The sequence below is a fragment of the Oncorhynchus mykiss genome, chromosome 20, assembly GCF_013265735.2.
Source record: "Oncorhynchus mykiss isolate Arlee chromosome 20, USDA_OmykA_1.1, whole genome shotgun sequence".
Classification (NCBI taxonomy): domain Eukaryota; kingdom Metazoa; phylum Chordata; class Actinopteri; order Salmoniformes; family Salmonidae; genus Oncorhynchus; species Oncorhynchus mykiss.
Genome location: NC_048584.1, coordinates 2,218,914 through 2,235,490, shown reverse-complemented (window position 1 = coordinate 2,235,490; position 16,577 = coordinate 2,218,914). Strand labels below are relative to the sequence as shown.

General features: G+C 42.8%; 1 protein-coding gene across 1 annotated transcript; it reads left to right on the top strand.

The window, feature by feature from the left end:
- Nucleotides 1-10,230: 10,230 nt before the first annotated feature.
- tbx6 (T-box transcription factor 6) lies at nt 10,231-15,808 on the top strand. The gene is made up of 8 exons (XM_021575435.2): nt 10,231-10,300; nt 10,962-11,175; nt 11,634-11,901; nt 12,117-12,260; nt 12,443-12,513; nt 12,621-12,670; nt 12,901-13,219; nt 13,805-15,808. Exons 1-8 carry the CDS (start codon nt 10,231-10,233, stop codon nt 15,138-15,140), a joined length of 2,472 nt encoding a protein of 823 aa, XP_021431110.2. The 3' UTR covers nt 15,141-15,808.
- The last annotated feature ends 769 nt before the right edge of the window (nt 15,809-16,577 follow it).

Genomic DNA, 16,577 nt, shown 5'->3' with positions numbered 1-16,577 from the left:
AACAGAACCCACAGAGGGAAAGATCGAGGTTGTGGTAATGGCTATAGAACAACACAAAACAAACACAGGCTACAGTACACAATACCAACAACTCACTCTAGTAGTCCTGAACAGAACCCACAGAGGGAAAGATCGAGGTTGTGGTAATGGCTATAGAACAACACAAAACAAACACAGGCTACAGTACACAATACCAACAACTCACTCTAGTAGACCTGAACAGAACCCACAGAGGGAAAGATCGAGGTTGTGGTAATGGCTATAGAACACTAAACAAACACAGGCTACAGTGCACAATACCAACAACTCACTCTAGTAGACCTGAACAGAACCCACAGAGGGAAATGATCCCCATCATTACTGATAATGGAAGCCTGGTATCATCACACCTGTCGGCCCATAAACACATTAACCCCCCCCCCAACATGGGTAATGACCTCGCTCCCCACTCCCCACCCCCTCTGTGGCAGACAGGCGAGGTGTCCTCACTTCTCACCTCCACTTCCCTTCCACCCCACTGGCTGCCTTTCATCCCTCTCTCCAACCCCCCACAAATGGACAAGAAAAACAACAACTACAACAACATTCAGCCTCTCCCTCCCTCTTCCCCCTAAATGTGTTACTTTGGCCTGCCATGAATGTCTGTTACTTAGCCCCTTTGTGACTAGATTTAATTCCCTATTTTTTTAATCTATTTGCTTTTTATTTGACATTTGTCATCTGCATCTGCGTTTACTGTTACATTCAGAGTTAGCACATTCAGGGTGAACGCAGATGGCAACAACCTGATTTGATTAAAAGCCAATAAAGACGTAAAAATGAGTTCATTTTAGTGATAACGGGGATATATGCACTTAGCAGACGCTTTTATCCAGTGACTTACTTGAGTGAATATACTTTGTCATGCAGGAATAAAACAACGAACCAACTGAACCACATTGGTTTGGCTTTTACCTGTATTTGAGCCCGTGCTTAATTTGAGCCAGATCCTGCCTGAACAGGATCCGGCTCCTTTTTGTTTTGGGCAATTTTTCCGCAAGCTATTTGGCCAGATCCGGTATCTATAATTGCATGATTTTTTTCCTTCACTTTTTGCAATGTAAAAATTACATTAAAAGTGATCAAACGTAATGTGAAAAGTGATTTTCAGCATGGGCCTAGTATTCTAAGAGTTGATTAGGGTTGTGCGGCCCGGTTTTATGGTTTGAGCAACATTGTAACCTATGTTTGAGACCAACGCGTGGCAGTGGCCTTGTGAGAAGCGCGCCAGAATCTCTCTCCCTCTCTGCCCTGATAGACATGAGCCCTGCAACTCTCATCTCTCCAGCGTTGCAGGTCATTTGTTTCCTAATAGAATCATAGCCGCCTGAAGGGTTCTGAAGGAACTGCGAGCATCACTGATAAATGAAAATACATTTTCCAAAGAATTACTGCTGCCTGTTCAGAAATGAATGTAGTCATTCAGAATATTCCACTACTGTACACCATGAGAAAGCCTATAATTTAGCCACATATGATCAATAGCTTCTTTTAAAAAAATAGCCTAGCTGTGGATTGTAGCCCAATAAGAAGGAATAGCCTACATTCGTGAACACACGCAAATCATCAGTGAAAAAAACATCAGGCAGACAAAACAGGCCTTTAGCAATATTTCAAATACAATCGAGGGAAAACACCGGATGGAAAGCAAATGTTTCCTAATGAAAATAGAAGACTCTAAAATATAGGCTACCAAAATATTTGATCAACTTCCAATATTGTTTTACAAAATATTTTTTACAAGAGATCACCAGCCAGTGAGCTGCTCGTCATTGGGTGAGTTTGAAACTGGAAAGCCTTTTCAGAACTATTGAAGCCTACAATACTGCATGTGTCTCCACACACCTAGGCCTAGGCTATTGATGGATTCAAGACAAGGTCATTTTTGTTAATCTCAGGTTCTCAGTTTGTCAGTGTCAAAGTAGCCTGCCATTTCGATCATGTGTGCGGCATTAAAAAATATTCGGCCAAATTCTCCAGTTATGTCAAAGGAAGCAGAATTGCATGAAATGCATTTATAAAAAAATTCCCGGACCCTAGGCTATAAATACTGTTCACCATGTGTGCAACTTCTGTGAGTGCCTCTACTCTACTGATGTGATGACATGCATGCAATACTTTATTATAAAGGTGATTCCACCCCCACCCCCCCTATGCGTTCCGGTACCTCAAAACTCCCCAGATCCCCCCCAATCTCACTTTTTGTTCTGGTACCTGAAAACTCCCCAGATCCCCCCCCACTCTCACTTTTTGTTCCGGTACCTCCCGATTGACCAATGAAGCACTGATTTGAGCATGTTAGATGATGGGGAAATCTATACTGAAAAACAACACATATAAACCCAACATGTAACACGTTAGATGATGGGGAAATCTATACTGAAAAACAACACATATAAACCCAACATGTAACACGTTAGATGATGGGGAAATCTATACTGAAAAACAACACATATGAACCCAACATGTAACACGTTAGATGATGGGGAAATCTATACTGAAAAACAACACATATGAACCCAACATGTAACACGTTAGATGATGGTGAAATCTATACTGAAAAACAACACATATGAACCCAACATGTAACACGTTAGATGATGGGGAAATCTATACTGAAAAACAACACATATAAACCCAACATGTAACACGTTAGATGATGGGGAAATCTATACTGAAAAACAACACATATAAACCCAACATGTAACACGTTAGATGATGGGGAAATCTATACTGAAAAACAACACATATGAACCCAACATGTAACACGTTAGATGATGGGGAAATCTATACTGAAAAACAACACATATGAACCCAACATGTAAAGTGTTGGTCCCATGTTTTATGAGCTGAAATAAAAGATCACAGAAATTGTCCATATGCACTAAAAGCTCACTTCTCTCAAATGTTGTGCACAAATGTGTTTACATTCCTGTTAGTGAGCATTTCTCCTTTGCCAAGATAATCCATCCACCTGACAGGTGTGGCATATCAAGAAGCTGGGGACAATAAAAGGCCACTCTAAAATGTGCAGTTTTGACACCAACACAATGCCACAGATGTCTCAAGTTGAGGGAGCATGCAAATGACATGGTGACTGCAGGAATGTCCACCAGACCTGTTGCCAGAGAATTGAATGTTCATTTCTCTACCATAAGCTGCCTCCAACATCGTTTTAGAGAATTTGGCAGTACGTCCAACCGCAGACAACGTGTAACCACACCAGACCAGGACCTTCACATCCGGCTTCTTCACCTGCTGGATTGTCTGAGACCAGCCACCCGGACAGCTGATCAAACTGAGGAAAAAATCATTGTGATTGGCTGAGCCTGGCTCCCCAATGGGTGGGCCTATACCCTCCCAGGCCCACCAATGGCTGCGTCCCTGCCCAGTCATGTGAAATCCATAGATTAGGGCCTCATTTATTTATTTCAATCGACTGATTTCCTTATATGAACTGTAACTCATTCAAATCGTTGAAATTGTTGCATGTTGCATTTCTATTTTTGTTCAGTATATATTCAACGATAAATCAGCATGGATGAATGTTGACAAGAAGTCACTCTGTTGTAAAATGGTAAAACAGGTCAAATTGAGGATCATACTGAAAATAGATTTCGGTCCAAAATTACAATGGAATGCAAAACTGTTATGATGTTCAACACCTGCAAATATCAGTTTAACCCCTGTCTGACCAGCACTCACTAAACTTAACTGAGGAATGTGCTGTGATCCTGAACAATCAGCATATGTCGAACTGCATCTATGGAAATGTATGGACTGCATTTCTGAGCATAACTGATATCACCTCCATTGTTATTACAGCCATTAATAACCTAGCATTAATTAACCATTAATTGAACTAGCAAATAAATGCTTTGAATTTAGTTCTGATGAAGACAATCGGATCAAACCGTTGTAAATCAGCTGAAACGTTCATCAGTGTGCGGGTATTGATTATTTCACTAATTTAAATTCTTACACCATGCTTCTTTTTAGAATTCTAGAGAATTCTAGACATCCTTGTTTATGTAAAGACCAAACTGGCAGCCCAGGACCAAACTGCCTCTGTCCAAGTCTTCCACCTGCATACGACCCCTGGTCTCCTACTGGGAGAGGGTGACAGGGAGCCCCAAAGAGGAAGACTAAAGCAATCAAATGACCACAGGGGACCCGCCAGTAGCCCCCCAATATAGGCATGTGTGTGATGGGGGGGGGGGGGGGGGGGGGGGGGGGGGGTGTTGACAGTGATGGGCAGTATATTATAGATTATTTTGATTATTGTTTTTATTTAACTTGGTCCCCACAACACCCCCTCAATGGTCATTCCCTCCCCATCAACAGTCTTTAAGCTCTGCCTCCACCCACCCACCCCCCCCCCCCCCCCACCCACACACACACCCCATGGACATGTATTTATTAAACACTGCTACAGTTATGATGTATATAGTGCTATTAATACATTTATTTTTATTAGATTTTTTTCATGATTTTATTTCACTTAGTCCTGCATGTTGTAGCTTGGAGCCTAAGCTATTCGCTGTACCTTGCAATTACACCTGCACCTCTGTACATGTGACTATTAAACACTCTGAATCTGAAAACATGTTCACTGCTGGTTCATCACTAGGGGACAGTATTGGTACTAATGTCAGTGATATATGTCCTTTTACTGTGACAAACCCTTTTGACAGATGGATTAAGGTACAGAGGTGAGAGACATTTCAGGGGCGGTATGCATGTCACAAATACATCTAAGATGACAACCAAGTTAATATTTCAGTAATGACAAAGTATGACGGTAAAACAATGATATACATATATACACCAAAATACAGTTGAAGTCGGAAGTTTACATACACTTAGGTTGGAGTCATTAAAACTTGTTTTTCAACCACTCCACAAATTTCTTGTAACAAACTATAGTTTTTGCAAGTTGGTTAGGACATCTACTTTGTGCATGACACAAGTAAGTTTTTCCAACAATTGTTTACAGACAGATTATTTCACTTATAATTCACTGTATCACAATTCCAGTGGGTCAGAAGTTTACATACACTAAGTTGAGTGGGCCTTTAAACAGCTTAGAAAATTCCAGAAATGTGTAATGGCTTTAGAAGCTTCTGATAGGCTAATTGACATCATTTGAGCCAATTGGAAGTGTACCTGTGGATGTATTTCAAGGCCTACCTTCAAACTCAGTGCATCTTTGTTTGACATCATGGGAAAATCAAAAGAAATCAGCCAAGACCTCACAAAAAAAATAGTAGACCTCCACAAGTCTAGTTCTAGTTCATCTTAGGGAGCCATTTCCAAACGCCTGAAGGTACCACATTCATCTGTACAAACAATCGAATGCATAAACACCATGGGACCACACAGCCATCATACCGTTCAGGAAGGAGAAGTGGTCTCCTAGAGATGAAAGTGGACCTTGTGAAGATGCTGGAGGAAACAGGTACAAAAGTATCTATATCCACAGTAAAACAAGTCCTATATTGACATAACCTGAAAGGCCCGCTCAGCAAGGAAGAAGCCACTGCTCAAAAAACGCCATAAAAATGCCAGACTACGGTTTGCAACTGCACATGGGGACAAAGCTCATACTTTTTGGAGAAATGTCCTTTGGTCTGATGGAACAAAAATATAACTGTTTGGCCATCGTTATGTTTGGAGGAAAAGGGGGAGGCTTGCAAGCCGAAGAACACCATCCCAACCGTGAAGCACGGGGGTGGGAGCATCATGTTGTGGGGGTGCTTTGCTGTAGGAAGGACTGGTGCACTTCACAAAATAGATGGCATCATGAGGGAGGGAAAATTATGTAGATATATTGAAGCAAAATCTCAAGACATCAGTCAGGAAGTTAAAGCTTGGTCGCAAATGAGTCTTCCAAATGGACATAAACCCCAGGCATACTTCCAAAGTTGTGGCAAAATGGCTTAAGGACAACAAAGTCAAGGTATTGGAGTGGCCATCACAAAGCCAATCCTATAGAACATTTGAAAAAGAGTGTGCGAGCAAGGAGGCCTCCAAACCTGACTCAATTTCACCAGCTCTGTCTGGAGGAATGGGCCAAAATTCACCCAGCTTATTGTGGGAAGCTTGTGGAAGGCTACCCGAAATGTTTGACCCAAGTTGAACCATGTAAAGGCAATGCTACCAAATACTAATTGAGTGTATGTAAACTTCTGACCACTGGGAAAGTGATGAAAGAAATAAAAGCTGAAATAAATCATTCTCTCTACTATTATTCTGTCATTCCACATCCTCAAAATAAGACAGGGAATTTGGAATTTGTACTTGGATTAAATGTCAGGAATTGTGAAAACATGAGTTTAAATGCATTTGGCTAAGGTATATGTAAATTTACGACTTCAACTGTATGTGGACACCCATTCAAATTAGTGGATTCGGCTATTTCAGCCACACCTGTTGCTGACAGGTGTATAACATTGAGCACACAGCAATCTCCATAGATAAACATTGCCAGTAGAATGGCCTTACTGAAGAGCTCAGTGACTTTCAATGTGGCACCGTCATAGAATGCCACCTTTCCAACAAGTCAGTTTGTCAAATTTATGCTCTGCTAGAGCTGCCCCGGTCAACTGTAAGTGCTCTTATTGTGAGGGTGGAAACGTCTACAATGTGGTAAGCCACACAAGCTTACATTACGGGACCACCGAGTGCTAAAGTGTGTATGCGTGTAAAAATCGTCTGTCCTCGGGTGTAACACTCACTGCCAACGTTCCAAACTACCTCTGGAAGCCCAATAACTGTTCATCGGCTGTAGTATTGTAATGCTCGCTGCAGCAGTGGAGCAGTGGAAATGCGTTCTCTGGAGTGAGGAATCACGCTTCACCATCTGGCAGAGTCCGACGGACGAAACTGGGTTTGACGGATGCCAGGAAAAACGCTACCTGCCCCAATGCATAGTGCCAACTGGTAAGATTGGTGGAGGAGGAAAAATGGTCTGGTGATGTTTATCATGGTTCGGGCTAGGCCCCTTTGTTTCAGTGAGGGGAAATCTTAACACTACAGCATACAATGACATTCTAGACGATTCTGTGTTTCTAACTTGGTGGCAACAGTTTGGGGAACACCCTTTCCTGTTTCAGCATGACAACTGTGCAGAAAGCGAGAGTAATGGTTTGTGGAGATAATTGATTCGCCCAACCTTACTAATGCTCTTGTGGCTGAATGGAAGCAAATCTACAAAGCAATGTTCTAAACAACTAGCCTTCCCAGAAGAGTAGAGTCTGTTATAGCATCAAAGGGGGGACCAACTCCATGTTAATGCCCATGATTTTGGAATGAGACGTATGACAAGCAGGTGTCCACATACTTTGGTCATGTAGTGTATATACTGAAAGTATTCAGACCCCTTGACTTTTTCCACATTTTGTTAGGTTACAGACTTTTCCCCCTAATCAAACTACACACAAAACCCCATAATGACAAAGCGAAAACAGGTTTTTAGAAAAAAATAAAAAATACAAAACAAAAATATCACATTTACATCAGTATTCAGACCCTTTACTCAGTACTTTGTTGAAGCACCTTTGGCAGCAATTACAGCATTGAGTCTTCTTGGGTATGACGCTAAAAGCTTGGCACACCTGTATTTGGGGAGTTTCTCCCATTCAGAAACTTGTACCAAAGCTACTCCTGCATTTTCTTGGCTGTGTGCTTAGGGTAGTTGTCCTATTGGAAGGTGAACCTTCGCCCCAGTCTGAGGTCCTGAGGGCTGTTGAGCAGGTTTTCATCAAGGATCTCTCTGTACTTTGCTCCATTCATCTTTGCCTTGATACTGACTAGTCTCCCAGTCCCTTCCCCTGAAAAACACATCCACAGCATGATGCTGCCACCACCATGCTTCACCATAGGGATGGTGCCATGTTTCCTCCAGACGTGACGCTTGGCATTCAGGCCAAAGAGTTCAATCTTGGTTTCATCAGACCAGATAATCTTGTTTCTCATGGTCTGAGAGTCTTTAGGTTCCTTTTGACAAACTCCAAGCAGGCTGTCACGTGTCTTTTATTGAGTAGTGGCTTCTGTCTGACCACTCTACCATAAAGGCCTGATTGGTGGAGTGCTACAGAGATGGTTCTCCATCTGGAAGGTTCTCCCATCTCCACAGAGGAACTCTAGAGCTCTGTCAGAGTGACCATCGAGTTCTTGGCCACCTCCCTGACCAAGGCACTTCTCCCCCGATTGCTCAGTTTGGCCGTGGCTTCCAGCTCTAGGAAGAGTCTTGGTGGTTCCAAACTTTTTCCATTTAAGAATGACGGAGGTCATGCTGTTCTTGGGGACTTTTAATGCTGCAGACATGTTTTGGTACCCTTCCCGAGATCTGTGCCTTGACCCAATCCTGTCTCGGAGCTCTACGGACAATTCATGGTTTGGTTTTTGCTCTGACACGCAGTCAACTGTGTGACCTTATATAGACAGGTCTGTACCTTTCAGAGTCATGTCCAATCAATTGAATTTACCACAGGTGGACTCCAATCTAGTTGAAGAAACATCTCAAGGATGATTAATGGAAACAGGATGCACCTGAGCTCAATTTCAAGTCTCAAAGCAAAGGGTCTGAATACTTATGTTAATAAGGTATTTCTGTTTTACTAAATTTGCAAAAAATGGTGACTTTAATTCTAAATAAATCACTGACAGTGTCACTAGCAAAGCACCTCCACACCATCATACATCCTCCTCCATGCTTCACGATGGGAACCACACATGCAGAGATAATCCGTTTCACAAAGACACAGCGTTTGGAACCAAAAATCTCAAATTTGGACTCATCAGACCTAAGGACAGATTTCCACCGGTCTAATGTCCACTGCTCGTGTTTCTTGTCCCTAGAAAGTCTCTTCTTCTTATTGGTGTCCTTTAGTAGTGGTTTCTTTGCAATAATTCGACCATGAAGGCCTGATTCACACAGTCTCCTCTGAACAGTTGATGTTGAGATGTGTCTGTTACTTGAACTCTTTGAAGCATCTATTTGGGCTGCAATATCTGAATCTGGTAACTCTAATGAACTTATGCTCTGCAGCAGAGGTAACTCTGGGTCTTCCTTTCCTGTGATGGTCCTCATGAGAGCCCGTTTCATCATAGAGCTTGATAGTTTTTGCAACTGCACATGAAGAAACTTTAAAAGTTCTTGACATTTTCCGGATTGACTGACATTCATGTTGTTTCTCTTTACTTATTTGAGCTGTTCTTGTCATAAAATGGACTTGGTCTTTTACCAAATAGGGCTATTTCTACTTTGTCACAGCACAACTGATCGGCTCAAACGCATTAAGAACGAAATAAATTCCACAAATTAACAAGGCACTCCTGTTAATTGAAATGCATTCCAGGTGGCCTCATGAAGCTGGTTGAGAGAAGGCCAAGAGTTTGCAAAGCTGTCATCAAAGCAAAGGGTGGCTTCTTTGAAGAATTTAAAATATACATTATATTTTGATTTGTTGAACACTTTTTTGCTTACTACTTCTTGTTTCATAGTTTTGATGTCTTCACTATTATTCTACAATTTATTTATTTTTTCTAAAAATAAAGAAAAACCCTTGAATGAGTAGGTGTCTAAACTTTTGACTGGTACTGTGTGTGTATATATATATATACGTATGTATGTATGTGTGTGTGTGTGTGTGTGTGTGTGTGTGTGTGTGTGTGTGTGTGTGTGTGTGTGTGTGTGTGTGTGTGTGTGTGTGTGTGTGTGTATATAACTGGCCTTATTTCTTGATGTAAACACGCTGCTCTGTGCTGTTTTTGTATTGGTCAGCTGTCTGTTTAGAGAATGAGAACAGAGAGAGGGCCTGCAGCCTGCAGGTTGGTCCTAGGGAGAGTTAAAAAGAAGGAAGTGTGAAAACCATTTGGCCCGACGTGTGAAGCCTCACTCACCTATATAACACATAGGCCCTGAGCGAGAGGGACACTTAAAGAAGAGAAAGAGAGAGGGACAAGACAGACAGAGTGAAGGGGGAAAAAAATAAGAAATACCATAGCCAAAAAGAAAACTCCGAGAATACTACAAGGAGAAGATCGAAACATCAAGGACAAATCGCACTGGAGAACAAACACACTGATTGGCAGTAAATGGACAGAGAGAGAAAGAGATAAATATAGTGAGTTACTGAGCAAGGGAGAGGAAAAGGAGAGAAAGAGAGGTATAGAGAGAACGAAGAGATGCTGAGTGTGGAGATGTACCCCAGTTTGGCCCTTGGGCACCAAAGAGTGGGAGACTGCTACTATAGAGGCGAGTGTGTGCATCTGTCTGTCTGTGTCAATGTGTATTTGAGAGAAAGCGTGTGTGTGCATGTCATGTGGTGCTTTACAATTCATGGTTAATCCTTTGAAATACTGTCATAATTACCCAGTCCAATTCAGATCATGGTTAAAGTTGACCTTGTCAAAATGTGTCAATTGTTTTATGATAAGATCGGATCAAATGTATTAGTATGAATGTCAGAGAGTTAATATTATGTGGTAATGCTTATCTCAATGCCAAAATGGTCATTGATCAACACCAAATTCAGGATTGGAATTACTTATGTACTTATTGTGGTGTCATTTGTTATGACTATGCCACCAATGTTACAAGTTGAATTGGGGATACCCTGGCCCCTTATTAAAGGAGCATTTCACCCAAAAATGATCTTTTGGTATTTGTTTCATTAGTCCAATGTTGATATAGTCCCAAAATATTTTGCATGTCAGCAATCAAGTTTTCAAGACATAAAACTTTCAAAATACAGAAATAGAGCCAATAAGATGCATTTTGCATCATACCGGTGGCATTCCTGTTTTTGGGTGGAAATTTCCTTTAATTTAGATGTTAGGTTGCACAGCACTCCCATGCTTACTTGAATTTTAACTGAAGCTAATTAATTATAATTATACGCCGCCCCCCCTACCAGATAGGGAACCTCCTGCCCACATGCCCCTCTACCCCTCCTCCTATGACATGGCTGCCGGGGCTATGACCTCTCACCCTCTGGCCCCACCCCCCGCCCCCAGCGAGCCAACCTGTAAAGGCCAGCAGGACAGCGTCAAGATGGAGCTGGAGAACGGTTCACTGTGGAAACATTTCTGCTCCGTGGGCACAGAGATGATCATCACCAAGAAGGGCAGGTGAGTGCTGTCCATCTGTGACCCATGTTGCGATTTTTTTTTTAATAAAGTTTGATTTAAATGTATCTCCACTGCTAAAAGGTCAAAGGTTAATAAAGGAAATTCATTTACTGGGAAATGCCTTCTCAAAATGATTATATTTATCAATCTCTCTCTCTCCCACTTCTTATTTCTTTCTCTCTCTCTCACCCTTCTGTTTCTTTATCTTTATCTCCCTCCCTTTCCTTATATCCCTCTCTCTCTTTCTTTCCCTTTTCTTCTTTCTCTCTCTATCTTTTCCTCTCTTCCAATGTAATGTGTACATTGAATCAAATAATTCAGCCTAGCTGCCATTGATGCTTTGTAATGCTTCTAAAATTGTGTAATACATTTGTGTAATAAAACCATTATCTTTCCCTCTCTTTCTCCCCTACCTGATTTCTGTCTCCCTTCGTCCACTCTTTCCTCCCTCCTCCAAGGCGGATGTTCCCCCAACTGAGGGTAAAGCTGTCAGGCCTGAACCCGGCACTGCGCTACATCCTGCTGCTGGATATGGTGGCCATGGACACCTCTCGCTACCGCTTCCAAGGCGACACCTGGCAGGTGGTGGGTGGCGCTGAGGCCCGCTTACCCGACCGGGTGTTTATCCACCCAGACTCGCCAGCCACGGGTGCCCACTGGCAGAGCAGGAGCATCTCCTTCCACCGCGCCAAGCTCACCAACAACACGCTGGACACACAGGGATATGTGAGTGTAGTGGGAGAAAGAAAGTATGACAGTGAGTGAGTGTGTGTGGGGGGGTTGATGTCTGTGTGTGTGTGTTGTGTGTTTGTGTGTGTTAATAGGTGTGAATCTAGGCATATCTATTTCTTAAAAACAAAAATGATCATGTCATACCCAACTTTCTATAATGACAATAATAATGACTTTCTTCCTTCCTCGCTCTCTCTTCTTTCTCGTAGATCATCCTCCACTCCCTCCACCGTTACCAGCCACGGGTACACGTGATTGAGGCCAGGGACGTGCTGAGGTGGGGGGGAGGGCAACACTCCTTCATCTTCCCAGAGACCCAGTTCCTCACCGTCACCGCCTACCAGAACAATAAAGTAAGGGAAGGAAGGGTGAAGGGTGTGTGTGAGAGAGAGAGAACGAGTGACAGTATATATGCATAAAATATCAAGTGGGTAAAAGATAATATAGTTTCTCAGAGAATGTTTTTATACACTTCTAATATACAATACTTTCAATTCTTCTCATAATGGTTACTGACTGTGTGACTGATTGGCAGATCACTGAACTGAAGATCCAATCCAATCCCTTCGCTAAGGGCTTTAGAGAGGATGGCATGAATAGCAAAAGGTATAGAACACACAGACACACATGCTCACACACACACATGCACGCACATCCACACACACTAATATTTCCACATACACTCACCTATCTATATTTTTATTTTATTCCAGACAGAGGGACGTGAGGCAAAAGCGGAAGCTAAATGAACCTCTAGATATTGGTGAGTTTAATAATATTACTCAAATTTCATTCAACTTGTTCAGTCCTTTTCCATCCTACAATCATTAATTGCAATGATGATGCTTTTCTGACCATTTTCTGTGTCCTCCTCAATGATTTGATTTATGCATATGCTTTGTTTATTGTTTTTAAAATGATCAACTAAAATCCTATTTTACTCGTTTTTCTGTCCCTCTATTTTCTATCTACTTCCTCTATCCTCTCTCTCAGTGAGCTGTGACCCGTGTGACTCCACTGAGCTCCTGTCTCAGTACTCCTCTTCCTCCTCCTCCTCCTCCGACCTCCAGAGCCTGGCCCTGGCATCTCTTCCATCCCTTCCCCCTCTCCCTGAGTCTGTGTGTGGGTATGGCTCCAACGAAACGCCTTTCCAGGAGAGCCCTCTTCCAGAGCAGCAGCAAGCTCTAGACCTGGTGGGCCAAACCTTCATTGCCTCCCAGATGACTGACATCACAGCTAACATCACGGCCGATATGACCAAGGGGCCACAAGATGCATCGGGCAACAAAGTCACCGATGGAATGATGGACAGGTGAGTTGTGGGTTTATAAACATTTAAGTTCACAATGGGTGCATGTTGATTGTCTAAAGTAAGGATCTGCAGCCAAGGTTAGCTCTTTGGGGCGGCAGGTAGCCAAGTGGTTAGAGCGTTGGGCCAGTAACCAAAAGGTTGCTGGAACAAATCCCCGAGCTGACAAGGTGCCAATCTGTCATTCTGCTCCTGAAAAAGGCAGTTTAATCCACTGTTCCCCGGTAGGCCATCAATGTAAATATTAATTTATTCTAAACTGACTTGCCTAGTTAAATAAAGGTTACATTTACAAATATATGTGCTTCATCTGCACTGATATGAAAATCCTGGCTATATAAAAGCAATGCGGAGATCGAGGATGCCTACCTGGACTTTGCTGGATTTCACCTGCAACCTCCTTTATTGTCAGTGAGTGCAGATGGAGACGAGGAGACAAAGACACTTTAGAGTATTGAGATGCACCCCATCCATATCTTTAAATAATTAACAAGTCATTGGTACAACACCTTTGGTCAGCTGTTATGTGTCAGTTACATTCACAGCAGGTGTCAATAATGAGATTTGTATTTTATTTTTACCTTGCAGGTCCGTCACTATGAGTCTTTCCACTTACAATGGGACATATCCAGCCACTCCTCTTGGTTCTTCCTCTTTTGACCCTGCTCCTCATCCTCAGTCTTCGTCCTCCTACCGCTCAGATCCCTCCATCTCCCAACCCTCCCCCACTTCTACTTTTAATTATCCATCCATGGCCACCACTGACTATCCCTCTATTCTCTCCTCTTCTCCTACACTCCCTTCCTCCACCACATCTCCCTCGCTTCAGCAAACTAGTTTCACCTACCCCACCGTGCCTATTTCCACTTCATCCTCCCCCAAGCCTCTCCTGTCCTCCACCTCCTGTCAATCCATCCTTCCATCCATCCCACAGCAAGGCCTGCTCAGTCCTCACACACCCACAAATACCTCTTTTCCATCACTCCCTCCTCCCTCCTGTCAACCCATCCAGCAGAATGGGGTGACCACCCATTCCATGCTCACTCCCCCGAACCAGGCTCTACAAGCTGTCCCCATCTCCAACCAGACTCCCCCTCTGTTGGTGTTTAACCCCACAGCATACCCCTACCCAAACCTACCTCTCTCCAACGTCATCCAAACCACCCCTCCGTCTTTCTTCAACCTCTCAAGTCCCTCAACTTCTCAATCACACCCCGTTCCCTCTCTCCCTTATTCTCTTTCTTCCCATTCCGCACCTCTATCTTATCCCTTTCCCTCTCTCCCTTCATCCCTCTCTTCTAGCTCTTCAGTTCAAAATTGGACTCTTCCGAATGTTTCCTCCGGCTCCGTCCACTCCGCTGTGTCTATTCCCATCCCGACTCAGATGCAAGCTCCCTCTGTAGGGTCGTCCTTTCTTCCTTCCTCCTTCACTCACCCCCCATCCTCCCTTCCTAATCCAGTTTACCAACCCTCTTCCTGTTCCGCCATTCCCTCTGTGTCCGTCGCCTCTTTCCAGCCTTCTGCCTCTTCTCACATCCCACCCTTCTCCCTGACCAACCACTCCCTCCCTCCAACGACATGTCCCCAGAACCAGACCACCACGCCCTCCTCCTACCCCCCGATAGCGCCCACCGAGATTGGCTCCTTCTCCCAGTTCAATTCTGGCGCACCCTATCTTCCAGAAATGGTACTTCACCATCCCTCACTCCTGCCTCCACTGGATCCCTCTCTTTCATCCTGTGTCTCCTCCTCCTCCACACCCCCTGCCCTCTATCCCCCTTTCTCTTCCTATCCTCTGCGCCTCTGTCAGGACCCCCGCTCGTCCTTCCCCATACCTCTCAGGCACATGTACAGGCAGCACCAGCATGGCCACACCCACGCTCAGGGATCCTACCTGGATATGAGTGGGAGGGCTGTATTCTGAGGTAGAGGAGATAGAAGGTAATGGTCGAGTTCCAGCCCAACATGATGTGCAGGCGTTCCATTGCATCAACCAATGGTTGTGTGCCAAGTCATCGACTGTGCAGTTGGCCCGTCAGATTGCTGTATCATGTGATGTGGTTAGCTGATATGTTAAATACCTATCCAGGCATTGTACACTAAGATCTGGGATGCGTCAGCAATGTTGTCAACGGGAACTCAACCTTTAAAGTCGGCTGCAACGTCGAATGCCCCCAATGTTGTAATTTATGAAGATGACATGCATCAGAAAATGGTGTGCTGTGTATGGAGAGAAAGAGAGTGAATCAACAGAGAAGAGCTACAGTGGTCAAAACAGTTCATTGGAAATGTGGCCTTTTGCTAAACTGTTTTGTGATAGCAAGTGTGTTCATTATAAATAAATACAAATGTATAGATTGTATGGCGCTTTTAAGGATCCTATGTGTAGTATTAGTTGAAGTTGTTGGAAAATAATTACATTTCTCTTTTTTACTTTGTCATTGTGAAAGTTTGTTGACTTACTGTGCATCAAACTATGGTGACATTTTCAAGTTCTATGTTTTGTTTTGTTTTTTCTAACTAAAAAAACTGTTGAATTGGACTTAAACTTGTAAATAGTTTTTTAATCTGTTCTTTTTCAAATCCATTCCAGTATTAAAACAATGAAGTGTGTTCTTGACTATGTTTTTGTGAATCGATTACAGTGAAATTATTAGTAATTTTGTATTTATTTAACCTTTATTTTCACAGGAAAGACATATTGAGACCTAGGTCTCTTTTACAAATGCACTTTGTATATACGCCATAAATATACACATTATACCAAAACTGTACCAGTCAAAAGTTTGGACATGCCTACTCATTCAAGGGTTTTTTCTTTATTTTACTATTTTCTACATTGTAGAATAGTAGTGAAGACATCAAAACTATGAAATAACACATATGGAATCATGTTGTAACCAAAAAAAGTGTTGAAAAAAATCAAAATATATTTTTGAATTTAGATTCTTCAAAGTAGCCACCCATTCTCTCAACCAGCTTCACCTGGAATGCTTCAACAGTGAAGAGGCGACTCCGGGATGCTGGCCTTCTAGTCAGAGTTCCTCTGTCCAGTGTCTGTGTTCTTTTACCCATCTTAATATTTTATTTTTATTGGCCAGTCTGAGATGTGTCTTTTTCTTTGCAACTCTGCCTAGAAGGATAGCATCCCTGAGTCGCCTCTTCACTGTTAACGTGGTGGATTGCAGGTACTATTTAATTAAGCTGCCAGTTGAGGACTTTTGAGGCGTCTGTTTCTCAAACTAGATTTTGTGTTAAATGCTCTACAACAAAGCTTTCTTAGTGTCCAACAAGCTTTCTTTACCCTTAACCTTGTTCTGAACACCTCCAAAACAAAGGTCATGTGGTTTGGCAAGAAGAA

Coding starts and splice junctions, on each gene's coding strand:
- tbx6 (XM_021575435.2), top strand. CDS start 10,231: ATGCTGAGTGTGGAGATGTACCCCAGTTTGGCCCTTGGGCACCAAAGA. Junction 11,176..11,633: donor ATCATCACCAAGAAGGGCAG/GTGAGTGCTGTC, acceptor CCCTCCTCCAAG/GCGGATGTTCCCCCAACTGA. Junction 12,261..12,442: donor CCGCCTACCAGAACAATAAA/GTAAGGGAAGGA, acceptor ACTGATTGGCAG/ATCACTGAACTGAAGATCCA.